Here is a 16,871-nt window from a genome sequence, read left to right as displayed (position 1 = left end):
TGACGGTCCTTAAGTACCAAATATAATCATCAAATAAATAAAGAAAAGGATCCAAATGCAACCAACACCTAGACTTAGGGTTTTATCTAACAGAATTCCACGAGTTTTGGTGTTTGTCTATTTCTGTAGGGGGTTATCAGGAAATACAAAAGAAAGGCCCACATGTCGGGATTACATAGAGATATCAACGCACCGCGTAATTTTCTACCATCTAGAAGACTCCAGAAGCCACGGGAAGAAAGCAGAGGCCGAAAGGGGCCAGGCCCAGGGCGCCCGCCCTGTCCTGGACTCCGTTCGGGACTCTCTTCGCACACGATGTTCCACCGACCTAAAGGATCAAGGATAACGTAGTACCACATCGCCTACCGACCCAAAAACGCATAGAGGAGGAGGACTATATAAGGAGACCCCCCTGGCCCCTGGAGGAGATAAGAAGTTATCATAGAGTTGAGGGGTGCCCTCGAAGGAAAACCTCTTCTCTAAATAATATTTCTTTTTAGGCTTAGCAACCAATGTAAGTAGAAATAGATCTTCTAGTTTCTACTAGATTGAGAGAGATAGAGTGGAGGTGTAGATCGGAGGAAGGCCGGCCTGTCGGTGTCTACTCCGAGTTGTACCTGCGGGATCAAGTCTTCTAACCCGAGGCTTGCTTCTAAGATTCTTCAGTAATTCGACTTCTAATTCTAGTAAGTTCTTGTTTTATTGTTCTTTGTTTTATGAGTTTACTTTAACTCTTCCGGTTGAGTATTAGAGTAATCATTGCTAGCGTAAATGTGGTGTTTAGGCTAGGGTACTCATAGATATCCCCTGACTAGCTGGACCGTGGTAGTAGTGAGGAACGTGACATTTCCGAGTTACCTTTATATCCCATATCTTGTTAGCAGGACGGGTAGGTTTATAGGTACGGGTCGAACATCCTTTGTGTTGTCTAGATTCCGTGAGCCTCCCCAATAGAACAGTAGATCATCCTTACCAAGGTTAGAACGAGACTACGGTTGCAGTCTTCTCTATACGTCACTCACATCGAGAAACATTCTTTGTAGCCTAAAGGGATAGTAGCAATAGATTTGGTTAGTCAGATGCACCCTTTCTCCTAGTGGTAAAAATATAAATACGATACTCTGGAAAACCTCCCGGGTGAAATGCTCACCGATATCCGTGCGCTTGCGGATCATTTCCTTATTGCGTTAGTAAATATCAACACCTGTCCTGCCCCCACACACATAGGATCTGTCTTCCCCCAACCTCACTAGCCTCCTAGTACCTCTGCCCACCGCCAGCTCACCTCCACATCCCACCCCCAACTTGCCCCCCTACCGCTGCAACAGTAGGGTGAAGCAACTGAAACACCATGAAACGTGTTATGCAACAACAACCAAACAAACTACTACAACAATAGGTTGAAGAAGTTGAAACCCCATAAACATATATATTGGAACAAACAAAAAAGGACAATAGGTGCAATATTGAGAAGAAGTTCAAACAACTTAAACATATTATTGCAACAATAATGAAAAGCAACTGAAACATTATGCTAAAGTAGCTGAAACACCATGAACATATTATTACCACAACCACTAGTACACAGATGCTCTAAGCTAGCAGTGGCAAAAACTTTCCATAGGCGGTTTTAGTTATCGTGCGCATGTGTTGTAAAATTGTATAGCGAGAATTAAAAACCGCCTGTGTAAATGGGTCAGTACAGGCGGTTCACATAACTGAACCACCTATGTTAATGCTACATTTACACAGGCGGTTCAGTTATGTGAACCGCCTGTGTTAATCGATTTACACAGGCGGTTTCTTAAGCAAACGGTCTATGCTATTCTTTCTATAAATATCCCCTCTTCTTCCTCCTCGCAGCCACCTTCCATTAGAGCCCATCTTGGAGATCTAGATTTTCCAAAATACAAGGGGGGAGGTTTTGATCTTCATTTCTTAGAAGGAGGGGCTAAGAAAGGTTAGTTGATGCCTCTAATGCCTTTTTTTGCCCTCTTGCTCAATTTGAGGTACTTTTTGGATCCAGGATTTCACCATGAGAGGGAGAGAGTAGAGTAGCTAGGTATGGACTATATTTGCTCAAATCAGGTTGCTTAAGATGGTTAGATGATGTCTATCCTCTCCCCTTTTCAATGCATATTTCCTTCTCTAATTAGTGAATCCAAGAAATATATGTGTAGTGGTTTCCATGAATAGTATTTCCATGTTTGGGAAGAGAGAGAAAGATAGGTTTCTTGTTACTTAATTATATTGCTTAGGATGTTCTCCTTTATGTCAATTTGATTTAATTATGCAATATGCATTTTTCATGTATGAGGTTGCTTAAGATGGTGAGATGATGCCTCTCCTCTCTCCCTTTTCATGTTTCACTATGATTTTATATTCCATTTCTCAATTCTTTTTAATTATGCACTATATTTTTTTCATGGATGAGGTTGCTTTAATTTAGATGGTTAGATGATGTCTCCCCTTTTCTTTTTTCATGTTTCCTTCTCAAATTTATTTTATTGAAATGGAGATATATATTTAGTTGATTCCATCAATGTTGTTTTTTCTAGCTTGTCAATTTGATGTAGTGCCACAAGCAACCACCCAGATCGGTCCAGTGTGTATTCTACGTCTACGAGTTCATGAGAGAGGGCGGAAGATATGTCACTAACCCTTATAATGTAATTAATGCTCTAAGTAATTAATAGTCATTTATATGGTTGTGTGATTAAGGTTGTTAATTGTGTATTATGAACTTTAAATATATGATGTTTTCTAACTTCCTATGCAGCAAAAAGACTTTGAAAAGGCGAAGAGCGTGAGTGAAACCACTTTATACAACATAGTTGAGGACATCTGCAAATTCATATTGAGAGAAGTCATTCCCAGCGAAGAGAAATATCACGATCGGACCAGCATCCTAGCAAAGCCTGAATACAGATCGCTAAGGCAGATTAGTAGGCTAAAGCTAACTCGATCCGGTTATTAGAGCAGAGGTGAAAGCATCTAGGCCCCTAATGAGTTTTGGTGATTAATGACAATGTTGATTACTATGACTAACGTGTGTTTTGCAGAGGCAAAGTCATTTGTGTTAGGTCATGGTAATGGTGATCGATGGACTAGATCGTTCATGCCAACTTAATTGTGAAAATTGTTTCGGTTTTCAAAGGATTGTTGGACATCGTTGAGACTAGACTAGGTCTAGGTACCATATGGTAAAGAATGGCACTTAGAGTAGTTTAGAACTTTTTTTTTCCTTTGACCGTACTATTAAGGGGGGTATTGAGCGGGTAGCTTGACCTAGGCGAAGCTTTAGGTTTAGGTGTGGTGCACACTTGGTAAACCTAGCACTAGGCAGCTTTGAGAAAGTCCTTAGATCAAGAGCAACAAACTTTGTTTTGGAGACGTCGCGTTTCGACGAAGTTTGGGTGCTGAAACATCACCGGACGCTAGCACCAGACGCTCTGTGAGTGCGTCCGGTGGTGCTGACTTGGGTCAGCGAGTCTGGGTGCCTAGGGTTTGGCACCAAACGCACGCACCAGACTCGCTGGGGTGCGTCCGATCTCATACCTAGGGAGGTCTGCAGAATGACCTCGCACCAGACGCGGGCACTGGACCCACCGTGGTGCGTCTGGTCCCGTACCCAGAGAGGGTTGCAATCTGTCCTCTCACCGAATATGGTCCAAGTGAGGCACCGGACTCACTGTTGGTGCGTCCGGTGTGTGGCAGGTGCAAGTACAGTTAGCCATTAAAGGGGCATGGGACGCTCTATTGAGCACGTCCGGTGCTCCCGTTTTCTCAGGAATTTGGATGGCCGGCCCTTGGACTTGATGGGGAGTATTTATACTCTTCCACCTCGTCCATGGGAGGTCTCTTGCCCATTTGATCAGCTGAGAAACACCTTCTGGTGCAAGAGAGAAGCAAGAGCCAAGAGAGGATTGAGAATTGAGAGATTTCTTGAGTGAATCCTTCTCTAGTTGAGTTCCAAGAGTTAAAGTGTGCATCCACCACTCTCTAGAGCCTTGTTTGGGTCAAGTGAGAGTTCTTTGCTTGTTACTCTTGGTGATCGCCATCACCTAGATGGTTCAGTGGTGATTGGAGGCATGAAGACCGCCTAGAGTTCTTATGGGTGGCTCGTGTCAAGCTTGTGAGCGGTTTTGAGCGATTCACCGCGACGGAGTGTCGAAGAATTAGCCTGTAGAGAGCACTTGGTCCTTGCGCGGACCAAAGGGGAGCAAGACCCTTGCGCGGGTGCTCCAACAAAGACTAGTGGGGAGTGGCGACTCTCTGATACCTCGGCAAAACATCACCGCGTTCAACATGTTTGTAATTAATGTAACTTTAAAGAGGTTTCAAAGGTGAAACCTCTTATGTATGTAAACATAAAAAACTTAATGTGTCATCATGTTTGTAATTAATGTAACTTTATGTATAAAGTAACGATATATATATATAAATGAATTGCATGTTGCAATGGTTGACATGATCTCTAGGCCTTAGTAGTTTCAATATTATGTGTATATATATGTATGTTTATGTATATATATTAATGTATAAACTAAAAAATAGGGTCTGGTGGGATAATTTGAAAATTGGCGAGAGATTTAAAAATGTTAATACAGGCGGTTTTGTAATAACAACCGCCTGTAGAAAATATATTTCTACAGGCGGGTGGTATAATTGAACCGCCTGTAGAAATTGATTTCTATAGTTGGTTCCATACTACCCGCCTGTGAAAAAATTATTTCCACAGGCATCCAGCGCAGGCGGTTCTCCAATCCGCCTATGGAAAGGGATTGGGAACCTCATGTGTAGTGGTTTAGTGTACTAGTGAACACCGAACAACTGCTACAACAACATATAATAACTATTACAACATGCAGATTGAAGCAACTAAAATATACTACATACATCTCAAGCAGCACTACTACACCATCAACGGGAACCTGCCAAAATAGTCAGAGAGAACCATTGCAACACAGTGAGATCCAAATCCGAGAGCTTGTAGGAACCCTAATGACCACCACATTCCTTAGATCCAGAGGGAGGAAGAGTATAGGAGTAGGAGGAGGAGAGCTTAGATCCAAGTGAGGAGAGGAGGAGAGCTCAGATCCAAATGAGGAGGAGGAGGAAGCAAACAGCTTAGATCCAGAAAGGATCCACGTACCTCATCGGAAGCCACCACCATCAGGCTTCTCTCAAGTGGCATGAAGGTCACCAGAGCAAGGGGAGGGAGATAGGGAAGCAGGAAGGAGTTGCATGCCGAGAAGCCTCTGCCGCCGCCCCTTTTCTCTTGGTGGCATAGAGATTCGTGTGGGGCACAGGGGCATGGAGGGAGGAAGAGGAGGGATAGAGGGCTAGCTCGCCGGTAGCCGCCACTGTCGCAGCGTGGACGGCGTGGAGGGGCGGCGCCACCAGGGCAGAAAGAGAGAGTGGAGTGCTGTGAGGAATAGAGTCCAAGAGGAGGGAGAAGAAAGAAAGGCAATAGGAATGAGATGGGATGGGGAGCGGGGAGTGGGTGGATAAAGAATGAGTGAGCGGTTAAGTCGCTATGTGACAGACGTCCAAACTCATCGAACCTCAGAGTTACAGCATTGCCATATATATTGTTAGCATGATAGTTAGGATTGAGTGGTCATGACTTAGTTCTTTCTATTGTAACAGCTAGTCACCGGCTTCACCACTCACCTTGCTTGAATTATAGGATCGGCAGGTAGTGTGTGATCACCCGGCTGTTGTATTTAACCCTCTCTGAATGTAATGGAAAGTGTGCGGCGTGTTCTCTCCCATTCTCTCTGACATATATAAACTGCAAAGAATATTGAAATTAAAGATATTATATAAAAATTCTCATTCACCTTGAGCCAATCATTTCTCTTTCGTACAACAAATTGCACGTACAATAACAATGTTTAAATTTGTTCCTAGACTAGAGGGAACTCAGTATAACCAAGTTCTTCTCATCATGTTTGTTGTTCAACCAAACCGACAGCTCACCGCTAAACTTCTCCATCGCCGGCTTGGGCAAAAGCATGGACACAATGGTGGAGTGCTCACCATCCTGGTTCTTGCAGCTCATGTGGTCGCTTCCCAGCTTCGAAGTAAGGTCACCAGCTAGTGGTATCCCACCGCCCACCAGCTCGGCCCACCCAAACTGCGTCGCATTCGTGGCGATCCACTTGGTATCAGAGACCTCGTAGATCCTGTCCATCGTCGGCGGTGGCCACTGCCGCGTCGACGCGATCGTGTCCACCATCGACTCCATGCGCTCCTTGGTCACGCTGAGCTTGGTCTTGCGCACGAGCTCGACCGTGTCGGCGAGCGGCTGGCCGCAGAGCTCGCCGGCGGTGGCCTCCGCTATGGGGGACACATGGGCGTTCCCGTAGTAGCCCCGCGGGATGAGCGTGTGCTGGTTCCACTTGCCGCGCGCGTTCATGGTGACCATGAGGCGAACGCGCTGATCGGACTGGTAGCCCAACGCTGTCGTGCGGCATCGCCACATGACCGCGGTGAGCAGCTCGAAGGACGTAGCGGAGGTGGCGGCGAGCTGGTATCCCCTGAGGTGGCCGCGTAGGGTTGCTATCTCCCTTGGCCCGAAGAGGAAGTACTGGACTACCATGTTGTCCATTGGAGTTGACAGCATCACGTCGTCAGATTTGTTGTTGTTGTCGTAATCTGATGATGAGGCATTTGAATGCGTGATGATGAGAGATGATGATGACGACTTGTGTGGTCGTGTTAGGAGCTCTCTTCTCCACACGGGCAAAACTGTGGGCACGTTTTCACCGCGAGTTAGTTCAGCAACACATCTAAAGAATTGAACCATACCGAATCCATCTGCGATCGTATGGCACATGTGGAATCCGATAACAAAGCCACCACATTTGAGCCTCGTCACCTATACAAACAAAAAACATAAAAGACACAATGTCAGTCACGTATAAAATCTTACAAAGAAACTAGAGAACTTCTGTATAATATTCTAGAGGCACATGAAAGGAGCTCATCGGAGGCTGTATATACCTGCATGAGGACCAATGGCTTGCCAATCACGGCTCGTGTTTCACCCGCATCGCACAGGAGTTCCTCGACACAGGGATACGGCGGCAGCAGAGGCTTGCCCAGCTCCTCCAGCCGCACGTCGGCATCGGCCTCCACAAACACCACCCCCTGCGCGGTGCAGTCCACCACCAGCTTCCCACCGGCGGCCTCCCTGAGGCGGCCGGCGATGGGGTAGTAGTACACCAGCGCCTCCGCGAGCGCCGCCTTGATGGCCTTGGCTGGATCATCTGGACGTCTGTGGCTGGTGTAGCCATGGCGGCTGCGGAAGAAGGCGATCACCGTCTCGTAGTACCGAAGTGTGCGCTGGTCGTCCAGGTCGGAGAGGGCTTTCGTCTCCGCCGGCGTCGGCCGCGCCGGCGACACCAGCTCGGGATCCATGCGACGCGCCTTGAAGGACACCATGGTACTCTCGTGTGTACTGTCCTAGCTAGCGTGGGTGGGGAGTGCGTATGTGATGTGGATGTGGATGGAGATGGAGTGGGCGAGTGGCATTCACAACCGTGCGATGCGCGTTGCACGTGTATATATCTGCTGGTGTACTCTCTCTCTACACGTACTAACACAAAATTAACAGGGCCGTCACACGAAAAAAAGGGATGCTATGGAGAACCTTGAGTCACCTTCTAGATGATATTGAAACCGTGGTTCGTGGTCCTAGGTATATATAATGCTCGCCATGGTGTGCTAGCTGTAAGTCTTACATATCCTATATCTGTCTGTATATATATATCTTTCTATCAATCTATCTATAGATAGATAGATAGATAGATAGATAGATATGGTCTTATTGGTAGATATTCACCACTAATAGATAAATATAGGCTTGTTTAATTAATAGAGATTTACCACCTAAAAAAGTGAATATGGACCTAGATTCACCATGGATCACTGTGGATTTACCAGGAAACTGTTTGAGTAATGCAACAACTCTAGATCCATGCAAGGGCATTTTGGTGGGAATAGCCTATTTTGCCCTTGGGATATAGGGCCCACCTGTCAATGTCCGAAAAAAGCTTCTTCCTAGGTCCATGCGTCAACTCTTTTCTTTCATTCCTATTCCTATATAGTCAGAGTAGAGCAGAACCGGGGATTGGGACAGCGGCGCGGCGGAGGGAGTGGCATGTGCAGCCGGGGGCTCACGAGAGCTTTGCCATGTTCGATCGGGTAGGACACGGTGGACCCGAACCGTTCATGGCACCCCAAGTCATTGCATGAGGTGGACGACATCCCCATAGCGGTGGCGCAACAGTGCAAGAAGAGGCCAGGGGAGGGGCACAGGTGGCTGGGGGGCTCGCTAGATCCCGTGCGGGTCAGCCATGGCGGGGCGTGGACGGATGGCAGCCAGGGGAGCGACGTGCGGGGCATCTATACGTTGGGCCAGCAAGGGTGTGGTGCTCGTGATCGAGGACTAACTAGAACTCGCCATGTCCGATCGAGGAGGACGCGGTTAGAGAGGACACGAGGGACCTGAACCGTACAAGCTTGGGGAAGAATAAGGAAAAGAAAAGAAATGAACCAGTATGTGTGTAACTAGTGATAGTGATGTGTATTTTTTTCTCAACTCTACCAAACATGAGTTGGTGAAGCACCCCCTCATGAGGAGCTCTACCAACTGGTGAATCTAGCCCTCAAATCCACCATTTCTCCGGATTCGGTGGATCTAGAGCATTTGAGAAACTTTTAATGGAGTGGAAATGGTTTCGATTAATCTCAGAATTTCTAAACAGACCTTATATGCCTCAATATTGAAGAGGCAGAATTTTTTTCCTATATATATTTTTCGTCCAACTCCTAGCTACCCGAAAGTACGCCCATAGTTGGTGGTCCGGGGTATATATGTTGCACGTCATGGAGAGGCAGTTGTAAGACATAAATTGCTGAAGAAATCTGGCAGAGACCATAATTGAAACCTCATCTTCTCCCGCCATCTAATAACTTCACTGCAGTATCCGTGTTGTCCTGGATATCAGCTCGATCTGAGTGGGCTTGTTTAGATCCAATCAATGCCTTGTTTAGGCTTTGTTTAGATCCAAAAACTTTTTGAATTTTGACATTGTAGCACGTTCGTTTTTATTTGACAAATATTATTTAATTATGGAACAACTAGGCTTAAAAGATTCGTCTCGTGATTTACAGGTAAACTGTGTAAGTAGTTATCTTTTTTATCTATATTTAATGTTTCATGCATTTGACGCAAGATTCGATGTGATAGAGAATCTTGTAAAGTTTTAAGTTTTTGGGTGTATCTAAACAAGGCCTTAGTTCTGAAAATATTTCGGATTTCGCTACTGTAGCACTCTCGTTTGTTTGTGGTAAATATTATCCAATCATGGATCGACTAACTAGACTCAATAGATTCATCTCGTGATTTACAGGTAAACTGTACAATTAGTTTTTATTTTCGTCTATATTTAATTTAATGCTCTATGTGTCACAAGATTCGAATGTGACCGGAAATTTTAAAAAGTTTTTAAATTTCAGAGTGAACTAAACAAAGCCCGAGACTAGTAGATGTGCATACTCTATTTGAGTACATTGAATGACCGTCTTGCCAGAAATCAAAGGCATGCACCTACCTGAAAGAACCGTGACACTAGGTATTCAATGTGTTCTTTGCTCTGAAAACCTTTTTCAGCACTGGCATCCCTGATTAAGCTGGGGCCCCAGCAGTAGTACACTAGTACGTCGATCGTCCCCATGCATGAATCATGAATGCTACTGTAGATGATTCCTCCCGACGGTGCCCCTCGCTCGGTTGCCATCGTTCTCCTATATACTGTACATTGAATCACAGAATATGTATAGCATAATAGTAAAGCGAAATGACTCGATCACTCGTTTGTAATCCACATGTGATGTTCCGGCCGCATGTGATGTTCAATGCGAGACACCAGCCCAACTTACATGCATTACCATCAAGACGCAACAAGTACACAGTTCGGCTGCCTCGCTATAATGTGCAGATGACCTCCTCGGCTCCACCTCCTCGATCAGATCCACCGCCCTGATCGACTAGCTACTTTGGTGTGCCTTGGATAGTTGAATTCTTTCCAATGCATGCATCATTGATATTAATATTGCACCTACTACCTAACACTGCAATTGCATGCCCATCTGTGTAAATGTTGGTTCTCAGCATGCATGGGACACACGGACTCAGACCCAGGCTCAGTTCGCTTGTTTTATAAGATGTATTTTTTTTGCTAGCTAGCAATATTTTTTTCTTATAAATAATTTCGCGAACAGTATTTTCAGTCATGACTTTTCACACGAGCTCGCTAAAACATAAATGCATTCATGGCAAAGGCGAATGTGAGTGTGACAGCATATTCAGACGAATGACTAATGGCACATCAGTAATTGTGGTGACCGTGAGTACAGTGAGATCGAGAGAGAGTTACATTATGGCGCCGGTCTCTACACAGCAGCGCAGGAGCTCATCCTGGTAATCTGTATCTGTTATCAGGGTACATACACACTTTACTCGCCTACCCCTCATAGACTGCAATGGAGATGGTGGACCTGAGAGTTCCATCCTAACTTTACTGATGACAGCAGTTCAGAGAATAAAAACATGTTGAGTCCAAACCCAGCATCAAATTAAGGAAAAACATCTCCATGGTCAATCACAAAATGGTGCAATTAACTTTCCATATAGTCAAATTTGTTTTGTCCATGAGCAAACAATATGGACTAAAAAATCATATATCCCTATATACTGATAAAACCCTGTCTGTTTGTGTTCATAGGGACATGAAATGCTAGTTATGTCAAGGAAATAGAACTACGTATGCTGTAGTGGTACAATTCATTAGACTAGTATTGGGGCATAGAAAAAAAGGACCTTTGCAATTCAATGATAAAATACATGAAGCCTTGTAACGGTTCAAGACGTCAAAGAAGATTTACACAAGTTGGCCTTTTTTATCCCATTTATTTCTCAACAACTTACTGCCACTACAATATAATTTGATCTGAGATATTATCATGTCAATCGCAGAAGACAAATGGCAACTCAATTTATATATATTCAGACGAAAATGAGGATCAGATGGCGAAGGAAATAGCCGGGATCATGAATGATGTTGCAGAACAGTGTTAGTAATTTGGTCAGCTCTTGCCACACCTACCGTTGTACTGCTCTATACTTATCTTTGACTAAATGGCAAGGTAGACAGACATTGCCGGGACGGCCTTGTAGGTAGTATGGCCTATATAGTAGATAGTTGGTGAAACATCACTTTGTACATATGTAGAAGCTCTATATAATCTCGGTTGTAATTAGCTGTAGTCGGTAGTTCAGAACATAGGTCAATTTGAACCGATAGGCTTCATGTGGGGCCGCACATACACACGTCAACGGTAGGCCCGAGGCATCCGGCGGACCGCTGAGCGCGCTGCAACAGCAGGAGAAGGCGCGCCCAGCAGCTAGGCCGAATTAGGTGGCTAGGGGCGGGCCTTGATTGTTGGTCCAGTTATTTTTATAAGTTTAGTTATCCTTTTAAGTTGCAATTTATATTAGTCCCAAATAGGCTATTTAGCATAAGGAGGCATAGTTAAAGGGACATAAATATATGTAGACTCTATTGAAATAAGCAAGCAAGAATTATTATCTACAATCTCCTTTCTCTTCTAAAATCTAAGCCTGCGGCTGAGGGGCAAAAACTCGCCGGAGAAGACGGATCGCGACTACGAACTACGTAGCCGAGGTCCAGCTACCGTAGGGCTTGATGCCTTTGACAACCTGGTATCGCGATCTTGGCGATCCTCATCTGCCCAGTCCACCTCCCCACCACCAGCTGTCGCCCAGACTCCTCCACCAGCCACCGCGCCACCCCTCGTTGTGCCCGCTTCCCCGACGCCATCCTCCGCTGCATCCTGCACATCGCCGATGGGAGACGCCGAGGACCTGAAGACCACCGTGGCTAATGTGGCCAAGGCTGTTGCTGCCCTGCAGGCGACTGCAGAAGCCAACGCCAAGACCATGGAGGCTCAGGCACAAGCAATCACTGCCCTCTCCTCCACGTCGGGCCACAAGCCACAGTTCGGCGAGCATCACCAGGACCGACCGCCGAAGTTCCAGAAGATGGACTTTCCATGCTACGACGGCAAGAGTGATCCGCTGATCTTCATCAACCGTTGTGAGTCCTACTTCCACCAGCAGCGGATCATGGAAGAGGAGAAAGTCTGGATGGCTTCCTACAACCTAGAAGAGGGTGCCCAGATGTGGTACATCCAGCTCCAGACGGACGAGGGTACCCCGTCATGGTGCCGGTTCACGGAGCTCCTCAATCTCCGTTACGGGCCGCCACTCCGATCAGCACCCCTGGCTGAACTTGCGGAGTGTCGCCGCACCTCTACAGTTGCTGAGTATCAGGACCGGTTCCAGGAGTTGCTCCCCAGGGCTGGTCGCCTCGACGAATCGCAGCGGGTGCAGCTCTTCACCGGGGGCCTGCTGCCGCTGCTCAGCATCGACGTGCGCATTCAGAACCCGGGGACTTTGGCGGCCGCCATGAGCCTTGCCCGGCAGTTCGAGCTGCGGGAGCAGCACACACCCCAGCACCCTCAGCCAGCAAGGTCCGCCAACCGAGGGCTCGTTCCGGCCCTTCCAGCCCCCCCACCGCGCCTCGCGCTGCCAGCACCAGTGGGCGCCCGGCCTGCCCCCCAGGCGCAGGTCAGGATCAAAGGCCGCACCGTCAAACGACTCTCCCAGGCAGAGATGGAGGAACGTCGGCGCCTTGGTCTTTGCTACAATTGTGATGAGAGGTATGGCCGCGGTCACAACCGCGTTTGCAAGTGACTGTTTCTTCTTGACAGCGACCGACGATGGGGCCGATGCCGGGGCAGAGGAAGGCGACACAGAGGCACCCGTCTTCTCTCTCCACGCGGTCGTAGGTGTGCCGCTTGCTGACACTATGCAGGTCCGGGTGTCGGTCGGTACAGCGACATTTGTCGCCCTCCTGGACAGCGGCTCCACTCATAACTTCATCGCCGAGGAGGTTGCGCGACGCACCGGCCTTCGCGTCCAGCCTCGGGCGCGCATGACGGCCATGGTCGCGAATGGCGAGAAGATTCCATGCCCAGGCGTCATTCGGCATGCTCCGTTCACCATCGACAACACCACCTTTGCCATCGACCTTTTTGTCATGCCACTTGCAGGTTACAACATCGTGTTGGGAACACAGTGGATGGCGACCCTCGGACCGATCGTGTGGGACTTCACGGCACGGTCCCTGTCCTTCACCTACCAGGGCCGCGCATTCTGCTGGGCAGGAGTGCTGTCCACGGGCGGACCCAGTCTGCGTGAGGCCACGGCTTCCAGCGCGTCCCTCCTTGACGGGCTGCTGGCAGCATACGACGACATCTTCACCGAGCCCAGTGGCATGCCTCCACCCCATGCCCGCGACCACGCCATCACCCTCAAGCCCGGCTCGGCGCCCGTTGTGGTGCGTTCATACCGGTACCCGGCGGCACAAAAAGACGAGCTGGAACGCCAGTGCACAGCCATGATCCAGCAGGGCATTGTTCGCCGCAGTGACTCGGCCTTCTCTTCGCCCGTGCTCCTCGTCAAGATGGCCGACGGCTCATGGCGGTTCTGCGTCGACTACCGCGACCTCAACACCCTCACCATCAAGGATGCGTTTCCCATCCCCGTCGTCGATGAGCTCCTGGACGAGCTCCATGGCGCCCGCTTCTTCACCATACTCGACTTGCGGTCGGGATACCATCAGGTGCGGATGCGCCCGGAGGACGTCCACAAGACAGCGTTCCGCACTCACGATGGCCTCTACGAGTTCCTGGTGATGCCGTTCGGGCTGTGCAACGCCCCGGCAATGTTTCGAGCTCTGATGAACAACGTGCTGTGCGCTTACCTCCGTCGGTTCGTACTTGTTTTTTGATGATATCCTGATCTATAGCACCACTTGGGCGGACCACCTCCGCCACCTCCGCATCGTCCTGGACATCCTGCGCCGACACCGCCTCTTTGTGAAGAGGTCCAAGTGCTCGTTCGGTGTCTCCTCTGTCGCCTACCTCGGCCACGTCATCTACACCGTTGGCGTTGCCATGGATCCCGCCAAGGTCCAGGCTATCCACGACTGGCCGTAGCCCGGGTCGGCATGAGCAATGTGTGGCTTCCTTGGCTTGGTGGGCTACTATAGGAAATTGGTCCACAACTACGGCGCCATTGCAGCCCCTCTCACGGCGCTTCTGAAAAAGGAGGGGTTCGCATGGGGCGCCGAGGCGGAGGCTGCTTTCAGTGCCCTCAAGGGCTGTGACGTCAGCCCCAGTGCTGACCTTGCCGGACTTCTCCAAGCCCTTCATCGTGGAGTGCGACGCATCGACGTACGGGTTTAGGGCCATCCTCATCCAGGAGGGACACCCGATCGCCTTCTTCAGTAGGCCAGTGGCCCCCCGCCATCGCTCACTCGTGGCATATGAGCGAGAGCTCATCGGCCTGGTGCTCGCTGTACGGCACTGGCGACCGTACCTCTGGGGGCGCCGGTTCATCGTCAAGACGGACCACTATGGCCACAAGTATCTCCTCGACCAATGTCTCGCCACAATCCCTCAGCATCATTGGGTTGGCAAGCTCCTCGGCTTTGACTTCACCGTCGAATACAAGTCAGGGGCTTCTAATACGGTGGCCGACACTTTGTCCCATCGCGACACCGAGGAGGACAGCGTGGGTGACCTCCAGGCGATCTCCGCTCCACGCTTTGACTTCATCGCGCATCTACGACATGCTCAGGCCACTGACCGAGCACTAGTAACCATCCACGACGACATCCGTGCTGGCTCACATGCAGCTCCTTGGACGGTGGCGGAAGGCATGGTACTCTACGATGGTCGCCTGTACATTCCTCTGTCTTCGCCCCGGGTACAGGAGATTGTGGCTGCTGTTGGGTATTCTTAACATCACTACCAAAAGTAGACAGTTTTCTAATTCTGATAACGGTGCCAAAAATGCCAAACCTATCCCTCATACCACTTAAGCCAAGTTGTCATCCCAAGCATGACATGAGAGACGCGGTATTGAAATATGCAATTGCTCATCTAAATAAATAATGAATGGGATCTGCAAGCGCACATATTAATACCAATGTAGCATTTTAACCGGAAAGTATTCCAGGTATCGTTTTTTGTATTTTTACCAGTGGGAAGGGATTAGTAACCATCAATGTTGATTATAGAATGGAATATGAGATTGAGTATCTATCATTGCATGTATAATTGAGAACATTTATCTAACTCTTTCATACAGGGATAAGTGTCACATAAAAGATATATGAAGTAATGAATAGTGACAAAGATAATAACTTAGCCACATATAAATATGATAAGCACCTCAATTGGATATTCTAGCAAGTCATTAGCATGGTATTAGAATGAACTACAAGAATATTCCCTAAGTTATTCTTAACTATACAGTCTAGCATATCATAGTTAGTGCAAGTATACTTAGCAATCATTGCGAGACAGGACTACGCCCATGCATAGTGATATTAGCAAGGAATATGAGAAACATCGTAATCACTCCCCTATAATAATGTTGCTCTGCCAGCCCAATACACGAGAGGGGGACTATATAAGAATCAATGAAGCTGTCACTATCACAAACTTCCCCACGATCTGGCATATTGGGTACAATCGCAGATAAATATGGTATAAGCACCACGCCTACACAATATCAATCATTTATCCATGGATCCGATGGATAATCGCTATACGATCCTAAACATCTATATAATTCAAATCTAACTAAGCCAAGTATATAACCATGATAAACTAAGAACAATATAATCTTGAATATAAACAAGTAGAGCAAAGTCATAAGCAATATATTGGAACAAAGTCATATTCATAATATTGAAGAACAAAGATGAACAATTAGAAGAACAAAAGAGAATTACCAAGAATCCTCTTGACAGATCCGGAAACCAATCGAAGATTGACTCCTTCTAGTTCTAATCCTATGTAGCTATGCTAATCTAGATGTCTAATTGATGTGGTGGCTCTAGACTTGATCAGAGGCTTCTTCTCCCTTGATGAATAATGAATTATGGTTGAGAGGCTCTTCTCCTCCAGGGGCCAGGGGGTCTGGTTTTATAGTCCTTCCAAGTGAATATGGGCCGTCGGATCAAACCGACATTGATTGAACGGTTATCCTTGATCCTTTAGGTCGGTGGAGCTTGATCCCAAAAGATAGTCCTGATTGGACTCCTGAGGTGGGCGGGCGCCCTGGTCCCTAGGGCGGGCGCCCTCGGCCAGGCCCCGTTCTGCCTCCACTTCGTTCCCGTGGCTTCTGGAGTCTTCTAGATGTAAGATAATTGCGCGGTACGTTAATATCTCTATGTAATCCCGACGTGTGGGCCTTTCTTCCGTATTTCCTGATAACCCCCTGCAGAAATAGACAAACACCAAAACTCGTGGAATTCTGTCAGATAAAACCCTAAGTCTAGATGTTGATTTCATTTGGATCCTTTTCTTTGTTTATTTGATAATTAAATTTGATACTTAAGGACCGTCAATAGCTGTGGTCCATGATGATGGTCACGAAGGGGTCCAGCGTACTCTACACCACCTCCGTCGGGATTTCCATTTTCCCCAGATGAGACGGATTGTGCAGGACTTTGTGCGGGCGTGCGTCTCCTGCCAGCACTACAAGTCCGAACACCTACTTCCGGCAGGACTTCTACTTCCGCTACCAGTCCCCACCGTCGTCTGGGCTGATATTGGCCTCGATTTTGTGGAAGCCCTGCCCCGTGTCCAGGGGAAGTCGGTGATCCTCACTATCATCGACCGCTTCAGCAAGTACTGCC

The 16,871-nt window shown here is 47.8% G+C and overlaps 1 protein-coding gene across 1 annotated transcript; it reads right to left on the bottom strand.

Annotated features, from left to right (window-relative positions):
* Positions 5,808-7,670, bottom strand: LOC8083597 (acyl transferase 1). Its single transcript, XM_002464736.2, has 2 exons — positions 7,012-7,670; positions 5,808-6,886 (listed from the first exon to the last, which is right to left on the bottom strand). Exons 1-2 carry the CDS (start codon positions 7,450-7,452, stop codon positions 5,918-5,920), a joined length of 1,410 nt encoding a protein of 469 aa, XP_002464781.1. The 5' UTR covers positions 7,453-7,670; the 3' UTR covers positions 5,808-5,917.

The sequence above is a fragment of the Sorghum bicolor genome, chromosome 1, assembly GCF_000003195.3.
Source record: "Sorghum bicolor cultivar BTx623 chromosome 1, Sorghum_bicolor_NCBIv3, whole genome shotgun sequence".
In the NCBI taxonomy this organism is placed as follows: Eukaryota; Viridiplantae; Streptophyta; class Magnoliopsida; order Poales; family Poaceae; genus Sorghum; species Sorghum bicolor.
The sequence above is the reverse complement of the archived record's forward strand: the minus strand, read 5'-3'. Positions and strand labels throughout refer to the sequence as shown.